This window comes from Nicotiana tabacum, chromosome 7 (genome assembly GCF_000715075.1).
Source record: "Nicotiana tabacum cultivar K326 chromosome 7, ASM71507v2, whole genome shotgun sequence".
NCBI classification, from domain to species: Eukaryota; Viridiplantae; Streptophyta; class Magnoliopsida; order Solanales; family Solanaceae; genus Nicotiana; species Nicotiana tabacum.
In genome coordinates this window covers 27,698,353-27,719,490 of record NC_134086.1, presented here as the reverse complement: position 1 = coordinate 27,719,490, position 21,138 = coordinate 27,698,353, and the positions used below count along the sequence as shown (strand labels likewise).

The 21,138-nt window shown below is 38.0% G+C and overlaps 2 protein-coding genes across 4 annotated transcripts; one reads left to right on the top strand and one right to left on the bottom strand.

Moving 5' to 3' along the window:
* Window positions 1–4,148: 4,148 nt before the first annotated feature.
* Window positions 4,149–7,859, top strand: LOC107781058 (uncharacterized). 2 transcript variants are annotated; one of them, XM_016601682.2, is made up of 6 exons: window positions 4,149–4,814; window positions 5,651–5,823; window positions 5,903–5,993; window positions 6,077–6,331; window positions 6,885–7,057; window positions 7,412–7,859. In XM_016601682.2, exons 1-6 carry the CDS (start codon window positions 4,386–4,388, stop codon window positions 7,542–7,544), a joined length of 1,254 nt encoding a protein of 417 aa, XP_016457168.2. In that variant the 5' UTR covers window positions 4,149–4,385; the 3' UTR covers window positions 7,545–7,859. The 2 variants fall into 2 exon arrangements, with proteins under 2 accessions (XP_016457168.2, XP_016457167.2); XM_016601681.2 differs by having other exon boundaries at window positions 6,882–7,057.
* Window positions 7,860–8,621: 762 nt separating this feature from the next.
* On the bottom strand, window positions 8,622–16,615 carry LOC107781059 (nuclear transport factor 2-like). Of its 2 annotated transcripts, none has more exons than XM_016601684.2 (9): window positions 16,179–16,615; window positions 14,391–14,525; window positions 12,847–13,153; window positions 11,467–11,732; window positions 11,173–11,356; window positions 10,928–11,049; window positions 10,778–10,843; window positions 10,004–10,082; window positions 8,622–9,027 (listed from the first exon to the last, which is right to left on the bottom strand). In XM_016601684.2, exons 1-9 carry the CDS (start codon window positions 16,215–16,217, stop codon window positions 8,819–8,821), a joined length of 1,407 nt encoding a protein of 468 aa, XP_016457170.1. In that variant the 5' UTR covers window positions 16,218–16,615; the 3' UTR covers window positions 8,622–8,818. The 2 variants fall into 2 exon arrangements, with proteins under 2 accessions (XP_016457170.1, XP_016457169.1); XM_016601683.2 differs by having other exon boundaries at window positions 11,173–11,362; window positions 16,179–16,613.
* Window positions 16,616–21,138: the final 4,523 nt, after the last annotated feature.

The window sequence follows — 21,138 nt, the reverse complement described above, 5'->3', positions numbered from 1 at the left end:
TATAATCAAATTTTGAAGATGCTAAACAAAGGTAACAATAATGAGACAGTACCAGCAGCTAATGCAACAGGTATTGTTACTCCCTCTACTCCTAATGATAGGAATGATAAGTGGATTGTAGATAGTGGTGCCACGAATCATATGGTGGGAGACAGTGATATGTTATCTACAGTAACTAAACGTGAGAATCAAAAGGTGCTATTACCTAATGGTAGTAGAGTTTCCATTACTCACATAGGTAGTTCTGAACTGTTACAAGGAAGCATACACAATGTTTTATGTGTCCCTGAATTCAAGTTCTATTTGTTATCAGTAGCAAAGTTGACAAGGGAGTTGAGATGCCTCATGGCATTCTATCCTGATTTTTGTCTAATGCAGATCCTTCACAATGGGAAGGTGAAGGGGATTGGTAAAATGGAAGAGAATCTGTATCACTGGCACTCAAAGAATAAAAGGACATCATCAACTGTCCCTTTAGTGTTCCTAACAGTACATGATGAGGAAGAGCTATGGCATAGGAGACTAGGGCATGTCTCAGGAAGGATATTAAAACAACTCTCTCTAGTTAGAAGTAGCACGAATAACACCAAGGCTTGTACTATTTGTCCTCTAGCTAAGCAAACAAGGATCCCCTTTCCCATAAGCAATAGTAGAGCTGCAAAGCCTTTTGACTTGGTACATGCAGATGTTCGGGGTCCATATAGGGTCCCTACTTTTGATGGTTGCAGATACTTTCTTACTTTGGTAGATGATTGTAGTAGAATGGTATGGGTATTCCTATTACATCTGAGAAGTGATGTTAGTACTGTTCTTAAGGAATTTCTATTACTTGTACAAACTCAGTTTAATGCATCAATAAAGGTTTTTAGGAGTGATAATGGAACTGCGTTTTTTAATTCTTTCTGCAAAGCTTTGTTCAGCAATGCAGGAATCATACACCAGAGTTCTTGTGTTCATACTCTGCAGCAAAATGGAGTAGTCGAACGAAAACACAGACATATACTTGAAGTGGCCAGGGCACTCAGATTTCAAGCAGGGCTACCTTTACGATTTTGGGGTATTTGTGCTGTTAATGTTGTGTATGTCATGAATAAACTACCATCCGCAGTATTGGGGAACAAATCCCCATTTGAAGTTTTCTTTGGCAAAAAACCCAATTTGAGTCATTTAAGAGTAATAGGCAACTTATGTTATGCAACAAACACTGGGACCAATGGAGATAAATTTGGCCCAAGATCTGAAGCAGCAGTACATATGGGATATTCTAGCACACAGAAGGGATACAAGTTATATAGCCTATCACACAAAGTGTTCTTCATATGCAGAGATGTTATCTTTAAGGAGGATGGATTTCCATTCAAATCAACTCAAACACTAAATGCCAACATGACTCCTGTGAATCCTGGTATCATACATGTGGATTCACCTTCAGAGTCACCATTTATCCAAAATAGTTCATCTTCATCCCAAACACCTTCTCCCATATCTCCAGTACCTGTGTATAGTCCAGAATTGTTTCCTGCTATACAAGACACTCCTGAAACAACCACTCTATCACAACCCTCACATGGACATTACACACAGTCCATTAGTTCTGAATTGCATCATACTACTACTCCTCCACAGCCTAGGAGAACTGGTAGAATTTCTAGATCTTCTGGATGGTTAAATGATTTTGTACATGGTCTACTGCCCAGTACTCACACTTCAGCCTCTTACATTTATCCTATGTCTGACTACATGTCTTACACATCTCTTTCAGCTGCTTACCTTGATTCCATTTGTAATTATTCTGTCATTAAGGAACCAGATTCCTATTCAGAAGCTCTACAAGATGAAAATTGGGTTGCAGCTATAAAATAGGAGGTTCAAGCATTACTTGATAATCACACTTGGTCTCTGGTTGACTTACCTCTAGGTAAGAGGGCTATAGTATGCAAATGGGTATACAAGGTGAAATATAATGCTAACGGAGAAGTAGAAAGATACAAGGCTCGTTTGATGGCCAAAGGATACACACAACATGAGGGCTTGGACTACTAGGAGACTTTCTCTCCTGTAGTAAAAATGGTTACTGTTAGAGTTGTTCTCTCAATGGCAGCTATGTATGGTTGGCACCTACACCAGATGGATGTATTTAATGCATTTTTACAAGGAGATTTGGTGGAAGATGTCTACATGGTTCAGCCTCCAGGTTTTGCTAGCCAGGGGGAGTTGTCTAAAGTATGCAAATTGCAAAAGTCCCTATATGGATTGAAGCAAGCATCCAGACAATGGAATTTGAAATTGTCTGAGGCTCTTTTGACTTTAGGATTCTCCCAAAGTCACTATGATTACTCTCTTTTCACTAAGAAAGTTGATGGTCATATTGTGATCATCCTTGTATATGTGGATGATCTTTTGATCACTGGTTCTTCCTCTTCTCTTATTCATGCCACAAAGACATTACTTCAACACCATTTCAAGATCAAGGACCTGGGGGAGATGAAGTATTTCCTTGGACTTGAAATTGCTAGAAACAAAGATGGGATTTCTGTTTGTCAGAAAAAATTTACCCTAAACCTAATTTCAGACTTAGGTTTGGCAGGCTCTAAGCCTGCAACCACACCCTTGGAAGTTAATCAAAGACTTACTAGTGTGGCATATGACAAAGGCCTTGTAGCTGATGATACATAGATAGATGAGGCTATGGAGGATGCTACAAGCTATCAAAAACCGGTGGGCAAGCTACTATATCTTACTATGACTAGGCCTGATATAGCCTATGCAGTCCAGAATCTAAGCCAATTTATGCACTCACCCAAAAAGTCGCACATGGAAGCAGCAATAAGGGTAGTCAAGTACCTCAAGAATGCACCTGGCCTGAGAATTCTACTATCTTCTAAGAGATCTAATGAGATGACAGTCTTTTGTGATGCTGATTGGGCTACTTGTCCCATGACAAGAAAATCAGTCAGTGGTTTTGTTGTCAAGATTGGAGACTCCTTACTCTCGTGGAAATCAAAAAAACAGAGTACTATATCAAAAAGTTCAGCAGAAGCTGAATATAGAAGCATGGGAACAGCAATTGCAGAAGTGGTATGGCTAATAGGGTTGTTTGGAGAACTAGACTTGCAGATTCAGCTACCAGTGAAGCTATTTTGTGATAGTAAAGCAGCTTTTTAGATAGCAGCAAATCCAATTTATCATGAACAGATGAAACATATAGAAATCGATTGCCATTTCATTAGAGAAAAGATACAAAAGGGATTAATAGAAATAGCACATGTGAAGTCAGAGTTGCAACTGGCAGACATTCTGACTAAAGGTCTTGGTCGAGCTCAGCACGAATTTCTGTTATCCAAGTTAGAAGTGTTCAACCTGTTCACACCACTTAGCTTGAGGGGAAGTGTTGAGGGATGCTGAGCTGTCATAATTAGTTAGTTAGTTAGTGTTAGCAATAGTAATGTAGAAGTCAATTATTTTAGTATAAGACAATGTACAGTGGGTTGTGAAGTCAGTGAGTGGAAATAATATTTTCTTTTCCAGAATCTTCTTCTTCTCTCTCGTTCTCTCTGTTCTTCTCTTCCGCCATTAACAGAGTTCTCAAGCTCTTAACAGTGTCCATAAAGTATCACTTTCTTAATAGAAGATCCAAGATGGTATTTTCTTTTATTTATTTTCACTTCAATCACTTATTTAAATTAAAAAAAAGAAGTCAAAGTACAGTATGGTAGCCACAACTACACGTGAACGCTTTTAATTACATATCTTTATTTATTAATTTAACTTCCTTTTTTTTTTGTTTTAATATAGGATCTCCTCAATACTACATTATAAGATTATATATTAAATTTTGAACACCCTTAATACAATTGACTGAGGTAGTTCACCGATTCAGGGTATTCACAGTGACATGTTTGTTCACATGTTCAAAATTTTGCCCATTTTGCTTGCCAAAACTAAGAGACCAGCATGTGTGATCTATTTAATTCTTTTTCAATCTAAGAAATTTCCTAATAAAATAATTCTTAAATTTAAAATTTAGATAGAAATAAATAACTAATCTTAAATGTAGTTTTTTACTAAAAATTATTTTTTAAATAAATTCTATAATTTAAAATTAGGAGTATATTTTATCACTCCACTGCTAAAGTCTCCTCCTTTCCTGGTGCTACACTCCACAAGTCGACTTCTTTTTTCTTGCAAGTTGAAACTCTTTACCTTCACAATTTCCCTTTGTGGGGTAATCTAAATTCAGTCCAAAATCCCTTAAAAATCACTCAAAAGAGCTCAATCTGCTGGAAATTTAAAAAGGTCATCTTCAAATACTTCAATTTCTTATAATCTTGAAGTGTATAGCTCAAAGGTAACATCTTTATCTTCCCATAACCAAGAAAGTTCAAATGTTGCATACAGAACCATCATTTTGTATATATAATTCTGAAGAAAATCAAGATTTTGTGGGAAGTGATGGGCAGATAGTAAGGTCTGTGACAATAGGGGATATTATATCAGATATAGGTGGTAATGATTTCAGCTTTGGGGAAAAGGGTATGGGGTTGATTGAGGAAGGTGAAAATGAAGAAGATGAAAAAGACAGGGTTTTTGATGGGGTTAATGAGCTTGGAATTGAAGAGAGTGAAGAAGTAATTAGTCCAATGTACCTTGCTACTGGATTTGGGGTTGATGGCAATGTTGTAAATAGTGGTGCAGTTGACTTTGCACCTTCAGATTTTGATGGAATTGGAGATGTTGAGGAATATTATAAAAGGGTTCTTAAAGAAGAGTCTTCCAACCCTTTGTTTTTAAGGAATTATGCTCAACTTTTGCAGGTCAGTGTTTGTTTCTTGTTCTTTTCAGAGAATCTTTTTTGTTTTCCCTTTTATTTAAATTTAGTCGAAATGTTTGATTCTCTGTGTAAGTTCCTTTAGAGTTTGTATAACCGTGGTGTCTGGGCCAATTTGCATACAATTTGACTAATTTCATGGGTACATGCTACCTCCCACCAGCACACGTATCGGATAACTGTGTCCACCAAGGCTTGGATAGACGGAAAGAAATCACCTAAGTTACCTTAAGGGTTGTATAAACTGCAAAGTTGATATTCTAATTGGTAAACTACAGTCACGTCTCTCGATTTGATCTCATCACTGAATTCTAGTTCTTGCTGTTAAGTTGCCCCTTAATAAAATAGGCCTGTTGGACAAGTACCTTAGGATAGTAATGGTAGTTTGAGTTACTTCTAACAAATTGGGATCCAATTTGGAAGCTTCTATAATCAATTGACTCGTTTCAAAGCTTAAATCCTCTACTAAGTATGGATTAGCAGTTGCATAACCAAGTCACGAAAAGGGAAAGTAAGTGAGTTTTGCTTTCTTGATGTCTTGGCAATGTATGTCCGCGATAAATTTAGTGGTTTTGAAGTGTAAAAAGCATACAAAATATTGCCTGATTCGAAATGCTATTCCATTCTGCATATCATAATTAGATTTTGTTATGGTTTGGCTGGAAAAGCACACAATATTACATGCTTTAGATTCTATTTGGTTCTAAAACTTTCCCCATCTTTATTCTTGTCATTTTCTTGAGATCTAGTCCTAGTCTTGTTTCTGTTTATGTGGTGACACCTTTTTCTAGAGTATGTAACCCACTGCATTCTGGTGTATAGTCAAAGGGAGATCTTTCTGGAGCTGAGCACTATTACTTTCAAGCTACACTAGCAGATCCAAAAGATGGAGATACCTTGTCACAGTATGCTAAATTGGTATGGGAGCTGCACCGTGATAAAGATATTGCATCGGATTACTTTGAACGTGCAGTTCATGCTGCTCCTGAAAACAGGTTATAATTGACTTACACCTTTTCGTCGAATGAGAGAATGAGTAAATACCCCTTGTTTGAAATCTATTATTGTTTTCAGCGATGTTCTTGCAGCATATGCCTGTTTTCTTTGGGATATCAATGACGACGAAAGTGAGGACGAAATGAACATGCAGAGTGATAAGACTAAGGTTTTTTTGACTTCCTTTCTGCTTGGCGACAAGTATATAAGTGTAAACTCTTTTTGACTGAATGTTTCTTCTGGATGTCCCAGATTGAGGTGACTGAGGAAGCTACTGCATCACGAGACCTGGATTACGAAGAAGATAACAGACCTGTTAGCTCTCCCTTACATCTTGCAGCAGGACTTGGAATTGGGGATAATAGAGTTGGTGGTGACTCTCCCGTTGATTATACTGCAGCTGTATCTGATATGGACGGAAATGCTGAGGAGTACTACAGGAGAATGATCAAAGAAAATCCTCATAACCCCTTGCTTTTAAGAAACTATGCTCAGTTTCTTTGTCAGGTGAATGTTTCTTGTTTTCCGCCTCAAATATTCTATATTATCACGTAATCAAGCAGTGATAATACACTATGGCGCCTCCCCATGTATGTGTCGCGTCATCACATCCATCGCCGGGGCAAACCATGCAGTGCCCACTTGAAATCCATATAATCCTCTTGACTTAGTAAAGAGTAATTTCCAAAGCTGCATCCATCGGCACAGTCAAGTCTCCTTAAGAGCGTCTCCGATGGTAGATAGTTGATTTTACCGAACAAGCTCCCCCCTTCCCCCCCCCCCCCAAAAAAAAGACATGCTTTTTAAAATTTCAACTATTTCTTCAAATTGTACAAAATAACCACCGTTTTACCATAACTCAATACAATTGGAATGGAGAAATATAACCACCTGCTTTAATATGAAAATTTTGTTCGTGTATTATGTCATTCCTGTCACCCAATAGGGTGTACTTACTAGAATATAATATTGGAAGGAAAACTCCGTCTCCCGTCATTGTTTCTACTTTGAAAAAATATTTATTGGATGGGTTTTTACATGTTTGTTGTTGGACCAGCAGAACAAGGGAGACCTACTAGGTGCTGAAGAGTATTACTCTCGTGCAATACTAGCGGATCCTACTGATGGAGAAACTATTTCACATTATGCCATTTTGATATGGCAACTTTATCGTGACAAATCTAAAGCCTCATCCTACTTTAAGAGGGCAGTTCAAGCTTCTCCAGAAAACAGGTAATATTGAATTGAGGCCCCCATCCTTATTTTCACAACATTTAAAATTAACAGAAAAAAAAAAATCACTTCATTGCCTAAACACATTTCCTACTTGGTCTGTTACTAAAATCATTTTACAGATTTATGTGATGTGTGAAGGAAATGTGTTAGGAGTATTTGATAGCATTAAAATGGTTAATGAAAGAAGATACTAATATAAGTTTGATGGTATTATGCGAAATATATTCATGGAAAAATATGAAGATTTTTGGCGATCTTTCCTATGACGTTAAATGGTTTGCACTTTGCATTTTACATAAGAAAACATGTGGTTGGTACTTGTACCTGAACTACTTGTTTTTTGCTTTTCAGCGACGTGCTTGCTGCATATGCTAGATTTCTCTGGGAAACAGAGGAAGATGAAGATGAAGAAGATAAAGATGAAACATTAGGCAATCACAATGGAGCACCACTTCCTCAAGGAGTTGTGGCTGCAAATGCCTAAATCCTGACACACCAATGGATTCACAATCAGCTTCTGATTTCTTTTCTCGCCCAATTTTAACCATAATAATAGTTTTTCTCAAGTTTTCGGCCAATCTAAAGACTTATATCTTCCTCTTGTTGTGGAGATCAAGCATTTAAGATTGGAACAATTTTTAAATGTAAATGTGGTATAGTGAGCAATAAATATGTGAGAATAATAGCAGAAGATGAAAGACAGAATTACACTTGATGGAAATTCTGCATACATCAGGCACTCTAGTGTTGCAGCGACCAAAATTTCTCATATGGAATCATGTTATCACATTTTCCATCACCTTTTCCCTCTATTTTAGTTTACAGGCATACGACCTTCATATCTTACAACATAATTCACCTATGGTTTGACATGTTAAAGTTTACGCCTCAAGTATTAGTCAAGATGGGGGTCTGAGGGCGTGATCTTATAAATGTCATCCTCCCTGGATTATTTAATGTGGACAATGGACAAAGGACAGTTCAGTGCACTAAACTTCCATTATGCTGGGGTTTAAGGAAAGGCCGGACCACAATAGTCTATTGTACGCTGTCTTACCCTGCATTTAATGTGGATTTTCCTTTTTTCTTCTCTTTCATTTTTGACGAGCTAAGTTGGTCTTCTCTAGAATAGACCCCAAGCCTAACTTACAGAGCCCAAATGAAAATTCACATCGTCGGTCTCTCATTTTTCTCTATAACATAGCTGGGCATGATTTACCAGTAATTCGAAATGCTTCTGAAGGCCAAAACAAATGTTGACGAATGACAAATCTTTGAAGACGTGCCAATCCCAATACCATTTAAAACCTGTACCAACACATCAAGAAGCGAAAATACTAAATGCATCTGATTCCTAAGTGCTCCAACATTAACACACAAATAGGGAAAGAGAGGGCTGTTAATCCCGTTTAGGATTTACAGTTTGCATTAGGCCGGAGACATTCACGCTGGTGAGAGGAGTATGTAGATCAATCAGTTAAAAAGGAAAACATCTAATGGACAACTCGTGCAGAACATCCAGTAGCAGGCCAAAACTGCATTAAAACCCCTTTTCGGTAACTTCATGTAAGTTAAAAAAACACTTGCTTGCTATTTCTGCCAAAAAATATATGTATTTGGGATGATTCCTTCCAATAAATCTAAATTTTGATGCTTCTCAAAGTATACTAATCTTTTTGAAAACTTTGAAGATGAATAAGCTGTTCGCAAAATGGCTTGTATGGAAGGAAGGTATTGTCCTTCAAAAATTCAACTTGCTTATTCCCATGAGTACTGCTCATTTCTCAAGCTTTGCTGATTGCCAGAGTAAGCTCTTTCTTGCCGAGGAGCTTGTCTATAGTAACCATTTCCTCTTGATCTACCGTAGTCACGGTCACCTCCATCTTGACCACCTCTGCCAAAACCACGGCTGCCATAGCGCCCCCTCCCGTCCATGGAGTAGCTAACTCTGCCTCTACCCCTTCCTCCTGTGTCCCCATTTTAAAGACAAACCATAAGAATTCAACATTTTTTGGAAGCAGAGCAAAATAAATTTTCATGACATCAGATTTTAGTAAAGAAACTTATGAAACGAAAGAAATGAAGCAGGAAGCCACCAGACAAAGGACCAGGCTTAGTGATTCCCTAAACAGTCCTATTTCGGCTCTTACAAGCACACAGGAATCTAATACAGGCCCTATTTACTTGTGAGTATTAAAAAAAAGCCCTACTTCAACTGATAACAAACACTAACTATTTACTAGAAATCAACGAGGTCCTAAGTTCGTTCTATTGATGCCAGCATATGAATTGTTTTGAGACCAATACCATGGTGAAGAGGTGGGAGCCAAATATTTACAATTGCAGCCTGACGAGAATGCAAGTGAACTAGTGCGATTATAATCCCACTTAGCATATTATTCTTCTCTACTCACTGTTTTTCATCATTCATGATACCACTTTCATTTCGAAACCGGGTTATTGCAAGTAATCCCAGGAAGTAGTAATGTTCATTGTTCATTTTATACTGAATTTTCACATGAAGACACAGCTATCTCCAGGGTTAAAATTTTACTCCAAGAAAGGAAGAGTAAGTTAAGAGGATGGTTTAGTTGATCCACGTTCTTTGACGTCCCTTATCTTCCACCAAGTAGGGAACCAAAGTCACTGCCATGCACCGCCAAAACAAAAGTAGAAAAGCTGTTCTGCTTACTCTCCAAATAGGCTGAAATGTGAGTATTTAATTTGATAGGGTTTTTTGTGGACTATAGAAGAGTGCCAAAAGCACCTTCTTGAATTGCTAAAATTGTGCTTAGTGATCACCTAGTAGAAAAATATTGTGCTCAGAGAATCTTAGAAAGACAACAAGAAACAATTTAGCTTAAAGATATGCTGGATTTCATGAATGATAAAATGTAATAGCTTATTCATTGGCCTACAATTGAGAAGAAAAAAAACACATACTTCCTCGAATTAAGTTGTTTCTGTTTGGTCTCCTCCCTTCAATGTACAACTGGTGTCCACCAATCTGAACAGTAGATGCCTGCAACAAAGTTTACTTAATTGTCAATACATATTCTGAATGTAAATGCAGTAATTAGTCTTAGTTGACAGTATTAATTACAATTAAATGAAGGGGAGAAAAGTAAGAGATACAAGATAAACACAACTTCCGCAGCACTTTACTGGGATTACCTCCATTTTGTGCCAATTCATTTGACCTCATTCACAAAATAGCACCATTTTCACTTATTCAAATTACAAAAAGATAGGATGTCAATCCATCGCAGCATTCCTAGCAGTGTCTTGTTTGATTTTCATACTCTTTGGAAGATGAAGAGTTTAACTAATAATAATTTTAGCAAGTCTAAGCATTCCCAATAAACTTTGGGTTAAACTACAGCAGGTTTTTACATATTCCCCATGTAACCTGACTTTACTTTAGCACGGCAGACAGCAATCACGATGCTCAATTAGCAATGGAAATTACCGAACAAAGTCATGCTTATCCCGGTTCTGTTCCATTGGTAATGTTTGTACTTTTATTTCCTAATTATCATGATATTCAAATCGCATCACTAAAATCAAGACGGAGGGAATAATAATAGCGACATAACTGGCGAGGAACACATCTAGAAGCACCAGGCAGAAATGAAAAACTTATGGCTAGAGTATTGAAACCTAAACACAAAAAGTATAATTAAAGATTTGCTCAAATTTTGAAATGTTAGTTCAAACCTCAATTGCATTCTGAACACCAGTTACATCTTCAAATTCGACAAATGCATAGCACACATCAATGTCCTGCATCACATCAAACTCCAGATGAGCTTTATATTGACCTAACCTAGATTCAGGAGTAGACAAGCGAAAGATGATAGAACAAACCTTTCGCGTTCTAATGGCAACAGCATCAGGCTTTAGTTTACCAAACTTTTTGAATTCCTCCTCGATTTCATAAGCCGCCATCGTTGTGGGCACGTTTTTGACATATACAGACTTGACTTCAACTGCAGAAAGTTCAAAAAGGAAAATCATGTAAGCATATCACTCAAATGAGGTCCCTTAAGAAAAGAATACACATTCCTGAGAAGAAAGGATGAGCACGTTGTACCAACGTACGAGAAACTAACCTTCATCTTCCACAGCTGAAGCCTCTTCTGTTGCCTCTGTTATAGACCTCTCAATAGCATTAGTCGATGGAACCGATGACAGACTAAGAGGCTCTGACACATGTTGCCACTCTGAAGGAGGAGGTGTAGGTTTGTTGAAAGAAGACTGAGCTGGTCCTCCTTGTGCAGACTGCCCTTTAGTAACCTGTAACTTCCAATTTAGAATCAGGCAAATAAAATTAGTTCGTAGCAAAAGCATACTCAATACAATATGAGAATGTAACCCGTCAGAAGAAGGTAAAGGTAATGGCATACAATAGAAGCATAAGTGTGCTTTTGGGGCTCTGCAACTGGTTCCTCAATAGGACTGGATAAATGTTCTTGTACTGCATTAATTGTACTTTGAAGTGAGCCGTTTGACTGTGCTGCAAAATTATCTTCAAGGATCTTCTCGGCTTCAGGGACATGCTGCAGCCGTTCCTCCGGAAAACTGTAGTTATTGACAGGCCCATTATCTTGAATTTTAGGAGCAGCAGCAAACTCCCTTGCCTGGATTTCTCCACCAAGCATGTAGTTGGGTACTGCAGAAACCATCATTAATCTTTTAAATATGGACATTTTCTTTTGGACAAGTTATATTATAATACTGCAGCATTAGTACACAGAACTGAAGAGAAACTGACTTCCAAGTCTTTATTCAGTTGCATCGACATTTAAGAATCTAATAAAAGGCGGACAGGATATTTCCTCAGCACAGAATGAGACATTATGACATAGACAAACTATAAACAACACTCAACATGCTGATGTGAGGCCTTTCCTGTTCAGTAGGACCCAAATGTTTAGTGATTAGTGCATAATTACAACCTGTACAAGCAACTAGAGCTTTAGCTTTTAGCATCTATTTTTTGGAACGCTTCTTGAAGGTGCTTCAAAGGGAAGCCTATTTTGGAAAGCTCCAGTTCGGTGCTTTCCTGTCATCATTATTCGCTATGATTAGGACCATCTCCAAACATCATTTTGTCTTTCTATTTAATATTTTCTAGACAAACTACTTCAAAGAAGTACAAAAACCTTTTGGGATATCTTTACTTCGACCCTGAAATAATTACTACAAAGAGAACCCTTCTTTGTACTGAAACACATTAGAGATGTTAAACTTTACCATTTCAACAAAATGCATATGTTTAAGAGTGCAATCTTTTGCCAAGTTATAGCTGTTGAAAGAAGAGATGGAGTATTTTTCTTCAACTTTTCCTTCAAGTTAATTACCTAAGAGTGTGGGTTACATAAAGAAACAACACCAACTTATAGCATATCACTAAAACTTCTCACCAGAAAAAAAAAATGTGACAATTGGGAAACTAGTGAGCTTTGGCTTTTGGAGCAACTAGAAGTATTCTTCCCTACTTCATCAAAAGAAGTATTCTTTCCTAACGACAACTTAGCTAGGGTGAAGCATTCACCATGCTCCCCCTGGCCGCATGGTTCTGTTCCTAGTTACACACCCCAACACCCTCGCTCTCCTCCGAAAAAGCTAAGAAAGAGAAAGACCTTAACAGTACACTAAATAATTTCTTCTTTTTTAGAGAGAGAGAGAGAGAGAGAGAGAGAGAGAGAGAGAAACAACAACAGTGAGAGGATCTACCCATCAGACATATCTTAGGAAGAAAAGCTTGAAGATTGAACTCATACCTTGCTCTTGAATTGCAGTGGAGACATTCAGCTTGGAATCGAGGCTAATCTGCCCTAGATAGGGCACCGGATGCTGAAGAATTTGTTCCTCATCAACATAGTGAAAGATATCATTGAGGACAAAGTATCCCTTTTCCTGGGGTGCAAGGAAAAATGTTTGTACGAACTTCCTACTCCTGTTGATACCTTTCACGTGGACAGAACCTGAAACCATCACTAGGACACCACCATTCCATGATTCCAAGGAATGAAGTGTCTTAATCTCCATCCCAGTATAATGGAGCGACATGACGAGGGTGTGGATTTGCTGCACAAAATCACAGAAAGAACAATGAAAAAGAGCAGAATAAATCATATTGGGGCCAAAGGAACATGACAGAACATGAACCATTTTATTAGCTAGTTGAAAATGACCTGAAGTTCTATTATACTGGAATAGAAGTTGTTCAACGATAAAGATTTTCTTTTTAAACAGGGGTTCAAAGATAAAGCTTTTCTCTTTTGTCTATTTGAAAATCTTTCTTTTATTAGTAATAGAGCATGTCACATGTCAACTCACTGGTAGTTATGATTCTTTTTATGAAGTAACTCACTGGTAGTTATGATACTAAGAAGGAACTCAAGACACCAGCAAAATATGGAGTTCCTTTGATAGAAGTGTACATTTTGGGACTCACATAACAGAAAAGGGGAGTGGTGGTGGAAAGAAGTATACACGATGCCACTTCTTTCAGATTTCAAATTCTAGAGGACAGAGAAAAACCACTTCTGCGGCTGACTAGGGAAACGGAGAACTTGATGGACATAGTTTCTATATTTGTGTTTCAGAAAGACTGACTTTAACCTAAATACCTAGAACATGGAAGTGAAAGCTGCACTCAGCAGATAGTTTTCATATTAGAGCTTTGTTTTAGAGCAGGGGTTAACTTCATGGAAAAACTCCTCAAAGCTAATCTGGAACTTATGGACATCATAGAGATGACTACAGAACCATGTTCCAGTTAAGAACATGTATCGAGCAAGATCAAACAATCATTGGCTAGCCCAATTATATCCCATATAGTACTAATAATGATTGAATTACTCTCAACATAATTAGTCATACATTAGTAATAAGCTTCAATTAGCACATGACAATTGAAACAGCTAAACAAAATCAAAAGGGTGCTGGTCCAATGTTAAAGTCATCCCTGTACAACACATCTAGAGCAACAAAATCAAGAATATTAATCATCTAAGTAATTTTTGTGCATTTAATGTCCAACTCAATGGATGGACAACTTGGAGAGTACTTTAGTTTAATGTTTTGGCTTCTGCTGTTGATCTATTTGAAGCCAAACAAAACAGTAAAAGCACAAGAATAAGAGACTTCAACTTGGTTTTCACCATTGTAAATTGAATAAACTTGGATCAGCCAAACTCTGGCATAAATTAACCAAATTCCAAGGCAAACAACCAAAAAACACTTAATTGAGAAGTAACTAGAAAGAAGGTTTTACTCTCATAAGCAAGTACAAAGAAGTAAGGCACTTTAGATAAAATACCAGCATCCCTGAAGCAGTCTCCCTGGTGCTGGAATCAATTCGAAGCACGGTACTAGCATCACTGTAGAACTGGTGAACAAAATCGGGTTGGGTCTGTAACATCTGATAATACTGGCCCACGAAGTACGTCCCAACCTGAAACATTACCGAAACCACAGAAACAAATGAAATTCAAATACCAGCCATTAAAAATCAATAAATCAATCAGAATCCTTCAATCCCAAACAAGTTGGGATCAGCAATATGAGTCCTCCAAATATTCCGCTCTATTTAGGCTCATTTCATTCTAGCACTGATAAGTAATTTGTCTTCTAAGGCAAATTAGGGCTCTATACAGCTAAGGGTTCTCTAAATCCCACACACCCTTACTTAATCTAATGTAAGTGCAACAAAAACAACTAACCCTTAATTGGTTACTCCTAAACAAGTTTGTCTTCTTTGGGATATATCCTTAACTAGTTGGTACTGCCTATATATCTCGTTTGTTTCCATTGCATTATATTCTTAATTGTTCGCATTGATTACTAGAGATTGCAGCTCTTTTCAGAAAATTTGTCCCTTTTTAGGAGATTCAATCACTATAGTATTCCAACTATATACAGGTGCATTTAAAAGGAAAATAAACACAATAAAAATATTTACCTCTAGTAGTTTCTATATCTCTTAAAAGTGGATGTAGACATGCATACCCATATAAAATTTAACTTTATACATTGATATTGTAAAGAACTTTTACACTATCAAGTCACTTAAAAGCCAATTCAACGTGGATTGGTAACTAGCAAAATAGGGCACACGTCATGTTTAACAGCAGTTAAAACTAAAATGATTGTGTAAATTAGTTTACAATGTCAGAAGTCATTAGGTTTGAAAAAAAAGGTTATACCGGGAATATAATGGGGGGATTATAATGTACGGATTAAACAATAACGGGATTATTTAGCGGATATACTAATTTGGTAGATGTTTGACTTATTGGATTAAAAATGGGATATACAGGGTATAACATAAAACATGTATTTGGTCACAATAGATAAACTTTAATTTCCGATTTGAACTTTAAAGGAGGGCACTTTTGTCATTTGATGTTTTATCCCGTGATTAGCTCGTCAGATATCATTGAGAAAGAAATAGGAAGAAATGTTATCAAACGGTTTCTGCAATTCTTCCAAATATGGAATGAGTAAGGAATCAAGCTACAAGTCTCGATCTATACAAAAAGCTCTTTTTTTTTCTTTTATATACAAAAAGCTCTCGATTTTATTCTTTCTTTCAGTTTCATTAATAACAGAATAGACTTAATCTATCTCGAGATTGTTATCACACATTAAATGTGGTCTAAAAATAATACCAAAATTTATATATAGCTAATCCCGGGTTTACTTATAACGGGAATTAAAATTCATTGGGATTACTCGTAACGGAAATAAAAATCCAACTGCACATGAAATTACATAATCCAACAATTTTTATCTCGGGATTATTATCCTTATCCTTCTAACGGGCTGTCTACAAGTTAAATCCATCCATATATAACCACAGATATCAAAAACCCAAACAGCAAAAGCTAAAGCTACACACAAACAAACAAACGTTCCTCCCCTCTACTCAACTGCTTTACAAATGAATAAACACACACGGAAGCAACAGTTTATAACAAAAGGAATGCCTTGCCACTCTATTCAACGGCTCTACGAATGAATTAACAGACAAGGAAGAAACGGTAAGAAGTTAAATAGTTTTCATCAGTCAAGTGATTGGCAAGTGAAAAGAGAGTGAAAGAGAGACCTGAGCAGCAGTGACTGGCAAGTGAAAAGGCGTTGCCATTGAGTAAAACACGGTGGCAACGGCGGCGGCAGAAACGAACTAACCAAATCCAATGAAATGAGAATCCAAAACCCTAGATCTGCAAAAGATCTAAAATCCACAATCCAAAAACCCTAGATTTCACACATTCAGCATTCGCATTCACATTGCCGCAAGAAAAATAGCAGCAGAAGAAGAAGAGTGTGTGTGTGTGTGTATATATATATATATATATATATATATATATATATATATATATATATATTCCGTTACTTTCCACTAACAGCAGCAATAGGCACTGAGTTCGTCAGACACGAGCTAATCACTTTCTAGAGAGAGAAAAATGGAGTGAGGGCTCGTGACCACTGGTCTAAAATGCTTAGAGGGAGAAAGAACTGCTGACGCGTTAGAATAAGGAGGATTTTGTAGGTTGGTGAGAAAACATGCGCATCTTAATAAACAGCTGTGTTTTGCACGGTTTTGGTGCTGGTTTTTTATTGGTTGGGTAAATGTCCGCACGTTTTCAACCGTTGATTTAGACCTCATTGATAGGGCTTCTTTTTGGGTTTTTTAGTATTTGTTTTGATTAGGATTATCCAATAGTGTGACATTCGTCCTAGTTGGTAGAGGTGGCAATGGGGCGAGAGAAGTAAAACGGAGTAAGGCATGAGTAAGATTGGATAACTATCAATACCTATTAGTAGTAGTAATGTGTTGTTCTTAGCGGGTGGAATAAGAAAACACTTAATGAAGTGGATATGGAGCGAGACGGAGGTAAAACGGGGTGAGGTATGAATAAGATCGAACAACTATCGATTTTTTTATTAATAATGTATTGCTTTTAGCGAGACGGAAGAAGGAAGCACTTAAGTAAAGTGGACAATGGAGCGAGACAAAGGCAAAATGGGGTAAGGCATGAGTAAGATCAGACAACTCATTAATATCTATTAGTAATGTATTGTTCTTAAAGAGGTGAAACAAGGAAACGCTTAAATGAAGTGGACAATAGAGCGAGACGGAGGCAAAACGGGGTAAGGGATGAGTAAGTTTGGACAACTAACGATGTCTATTGGAGTAGCAATGTATTGTTCTTAGCGGGGTGGAACAAGAAAGTGCTTAAATGAAGTGAGCAATGGGGCGAGACGGAGGCAAAACGGAGCAACGTATGAGTACGATCTGACAAAATCCATTAATGTCTATTTTCACGGGATGAAGCAAGGAAACACTTAAATAAAGCGACCCGGCATAAAACAAAATTCATTTTTTAAAAATAAATAACATGGCAGGACGCGAGTGGGGGCAATGGAGAGTGGAAACAAGGCTGGGAGCGATCTTAGTTCTCTTGAACCATGTCGGTTGCATACATTAATAACAAGAACTGAAAAAGTTTAAATACGAAAAAAATTAGAGTAAAAAGCATCAATTATCTAATGAATAGCGTCTTTGGAGGATTCCATTTTGTTTTAATTGGATTTATCCGTACTTAATTATTCGAGGATCGTTCATATTAAAGGTTCTTTATTTATTTTTTTCGACATATAAATCTCTAAGTATATTTAGAAAATACTTTAAATGTGATATTTGAAGAATTTACGATATAAATAATAAAGGTATAGCACGACTTTTGGGTCCCCCCCCCCCCAACATTTATATTATAGCTATATATAAAATTTATATTTCATTGTTTAGCAGTTTTAGCAAATTAATCACCCATGTTTTGTTAGTGTAGTTACTTAATTGTTAATTATGAAGTGAATCTAATTATGTTAATCAAATCTAAATTGTTATAGGATAAAAAGTAAACTCGTGCATTTAGATTAAAAAGTATCACTTGAATGATAAGACGATGAATAAATGTTGAATACTACTTTTAATGTGAAAGAATTACTAAATTAATTCTTACGAGTACCAGAATTTTAGAGTTTATTATTTAGATTACCAGAATTGTTACGGTTGTCAATTGAGAACCACTCCCTCTCTCTCCTCTCCATTTCTTGGTTGTGCATCATGTAAGGCAATCGTTTTTCGACTACTGCGTTCCATATATTCTTCCATAAATGGTGTCTTATTCTCTTTAGTTTTCTTTATTAAAGAATCTCTCTCTTCTCTCTTCTCTCTTCTCTCTTCTAATTGGTTGCAGCCATCTTCCTAAAAATTATATTTTATTTCTCTCTTATATTTTATATTTTATTGAGATTCAGTTTGCATTCTCGCTATCGGTGCTGCCGATAATTGGTCTGTTCTTAAAGCTTTTTGTTTTCTTTTTGTTCTTATAGCTTAGATCTGGTGTTGTTTTACTTCATTTTGAATTGAGGTTCGATTGATGTTTAGTGTTGATGCCTGTAGGATTTAATCACAGATCTTCTTGTTTACTGTTGTTGCTTTTGATTTAACTCTTGATCATTTTTGATCCTTTGTTAATTTATTTTTGTCAAATTTTTTACTGTTGTTATAGTTTTCAGATTCGTTTTGCTCTATTTAAATGGACACTCCTTCTCGCATTTGCTTTCAAATTTCACTTGCTTTCAAAATTTGAAATCTCATCTACTCTTTTACATTATTTTTACTAATTCTACAGTATTTTGTTTGTTCATAAGCTAGCACCTCCAAATTCGCTTCTTTTTTCTGCGTTTCGTTGCAACGGTTGGGCATCACCAGTGGTAGCGGTGACAACCCCCCTATTTGTTTGGCCTCGTGGTATTTTGTGTGTATTTCAGGTTAGAGCCGGTGGCTTTGGGCGACAAGCGAGACGTGCACGTGCAAACAGTGTAGAATAACCCGAGTATCAGCAAGGAACGACAGGAGTTGGACGCGAACGAGCTAGGTGGACACAATACAGACGAGTATACTAAGACAATTCCTAGGTTATACTCACGGGAGTTGGTACCTCCCGTTTGCCTATTTCCGTCTATTGTGTTAGTAAAATTATTGTCCTTTTAGTTTTTATTACTTTAGTCACCGTATTAGGGTGCCTGTAGTGGCATCTTGTCTTATTCTAGTCTGTTCTGTGGTGTCTGTTAGTGATTCCCCCTAGTCCGTCGGAGTTATAGTGGCCGTAGTCTGGGATGGTCGAGTGAGTTCATGTCCTTGGGGCATGCGGGGGGTGGGTCGGGGGGTAGGGCGGGGGCTAGAAAGTGGGTTGGGATGTAAAGGAGGTAAAGGGAATAAGGGTGTCCATCGGTTGAGGATTTTGGGTCATGGAATGTAGGTTCATTGACAGGTAAGTCTATAGAGTTGGCGAAGATCCTCAAGAAGAGGAGGGTCAATATAGCGTGTATCTAGGAGACAAGGTGGGCAGGGTCGAGTGCAAGGGACGCGGATGGGTATAAAATTTGGAACTCTGGGACCTAGAAGGGTAAGAATGGAGTGGGTATTTTGGTGGATAGGGAACTTAGAGAGTCTGTGGTTGAGGTTAGACGAGTGAATGATAGATTGATGATTATTAAGTTGGTGGTTGGACAGTGCACCGTAAACGTCGTTAGTGCCTATGCGCCACATGCGGGCCTAGATGAGGAGCTTAAACGGCACTTTTGGGAGGGGTTGGATGATATTATACGTCAGGTACCACCTACTGAGAAGTTATTCATAGGAGAGGATTTCAATAGCCATATTGGGTCGACCGCAGGTGTGTATGACGAAGTGCATGGAGGCTTCGGTTTTGGGGAGAGGAACGGAGGAGGAACCTCGTTACTGGACTTCGCTAAGGCTTTTGGGTTAGTGGTCGCTAACTCTTGCTTTCCGAAGAGGGAGGAGCATTTGGTTACTTTTCAAAATGCGGTGGCGAAGACTCAGATTGACTATCTCCTCCTCAAGAGGCATGACAGAGGGTTGTGCAAGGATTGCAAGGTGATTCCAGGTGAGATACTCGTGATGCGACATAGGCTCTTGGTGATGGACGTTGGTATTATGGTGAAAAGGAGGAAAATGTCTACTCGAGGAAGACCGAGAATCAGGTGGTGAGCCTTAACTAAGGACAAAGCCCAAGAGTTGGACGGGCGGTTGTCGATTATAGGAGCTTGGAGGAGCAGTGGTGACGCGAACACTATGTGGTCAACGACAGCAAATTGTATAAGAGAGGCTGCGATAGAGGTGTTACGAGTCTCGACAGGCGTCTCCGGTAGGCACAAAGGAGACTGGTGGTGGAATGAAGTGGTACAAGGTAAAGTGGAAGAAAAAAAGGAGGCGTACCGGACGTTACTGGGGAGCATAGCTGAGGGGGAGAGGCGAGCGCGTATGGAGAGGTATAAGGTATCTAGGAAGGAAGCGAAGCTGGCGGTCACAGAGACTGCGACTTATAGTCGTATGTACGAGGAACTAGGGGAAAAAGGAAGGAAAAAGAAGTTATTTAGGCTGGCCAAGCTGAGAGAGAGGAAAGCTCGGATTTAGACCGAGTGAGATGCATCAAGGACGACGATGGTAGAGTATTGATGGAAGATTCCCGGATTAAGAGGAGATGACAGACTTACTTTCAAAAACTTCTTAATGAAGTAGGGGATCAGGATATTGTGCTCGGTGAATTGGAGCATTCTGAGAGTCACAACGACTCTGGGTACTGCAGGCACATCAATGTTGAGGAGGTCGTGAGAGCTATGAGTAAGATGAGTAGGGGCAAAACGACCGGACCTGACGAGATTCCGGTAGAATTTTGGAAGTGTGTGGGGAAAACAGGTTTGGAGTGGTTGACTAGGTTGTTGAATGTTGTTTTTAAGGCAAAGAGGATGCCGGATGAGTGGAGGTGGAGTACGGTGGTCCCATTGTATAAGAACAAAGGTGATATCCAGAGTTGTAACAGTTATTGGGGTATCAAATTACTGAGTCATACTATGAAAGTATGGGACAGGGTGGTTGAAGCAAGGTTGAGGATGACAGTGTCCGTTTCTGACAACCAATTTGGAGGTTGGTTGAACACTACAGAGATAGAAAGAAAGATCTGCACATGGTA

What these genes read in the sequence shown, in the direction of transcription:
- LOC107781059 (XM_016601683.2), bottom strand. Translation starts at nt 16,217, where the DNA reads ATGGCAACGCCTTTTCACTTGCCAGTCACTGCTGCTCAG. An exon ending in AGACTGCTTCAGGGATGCTG is followed by an intron (nt 13,154 to 14,390) that starts GTATTTTATCTA and finishes GATTTTGTGCAG; the next exon opens with CAAATCCACACCCTCGTCAT. An exon ending in TTGCCATTAGAACGCGAAAG is followed by an intron (nt 10,844 to 10,927) that starts GTTTGTTCTATC and finishes GATGTGATGCAG; the next exon opens with GACATTGATGTGTGCTATGC.
- LOC107781058 (XM_016601681.2), top strand. Translation starts at nt 4,386, where the DNA reads ATGTTGCATACAGAACCATCATTTTGTATATATAATTCTGAAGAAAAT. An exon ending in CATGCTGCTCCTGAAAACAG is followed by an intron (nt 5,824 to 5,902) that starts GTTATAATTGAC and finishes TATTGTTTTCAG; the next exon opens with CGATGTTCTTGCAGCATATG. An exon ending in CAAGCTTCTCCAGAAAACAG is followed by an intron (nt 7,058 to 7,411) that starts GTAATATTGAAT and finishes TTTGCTTTTCAG; the next exon opens with CGACGTGCTTGCTGCATATG.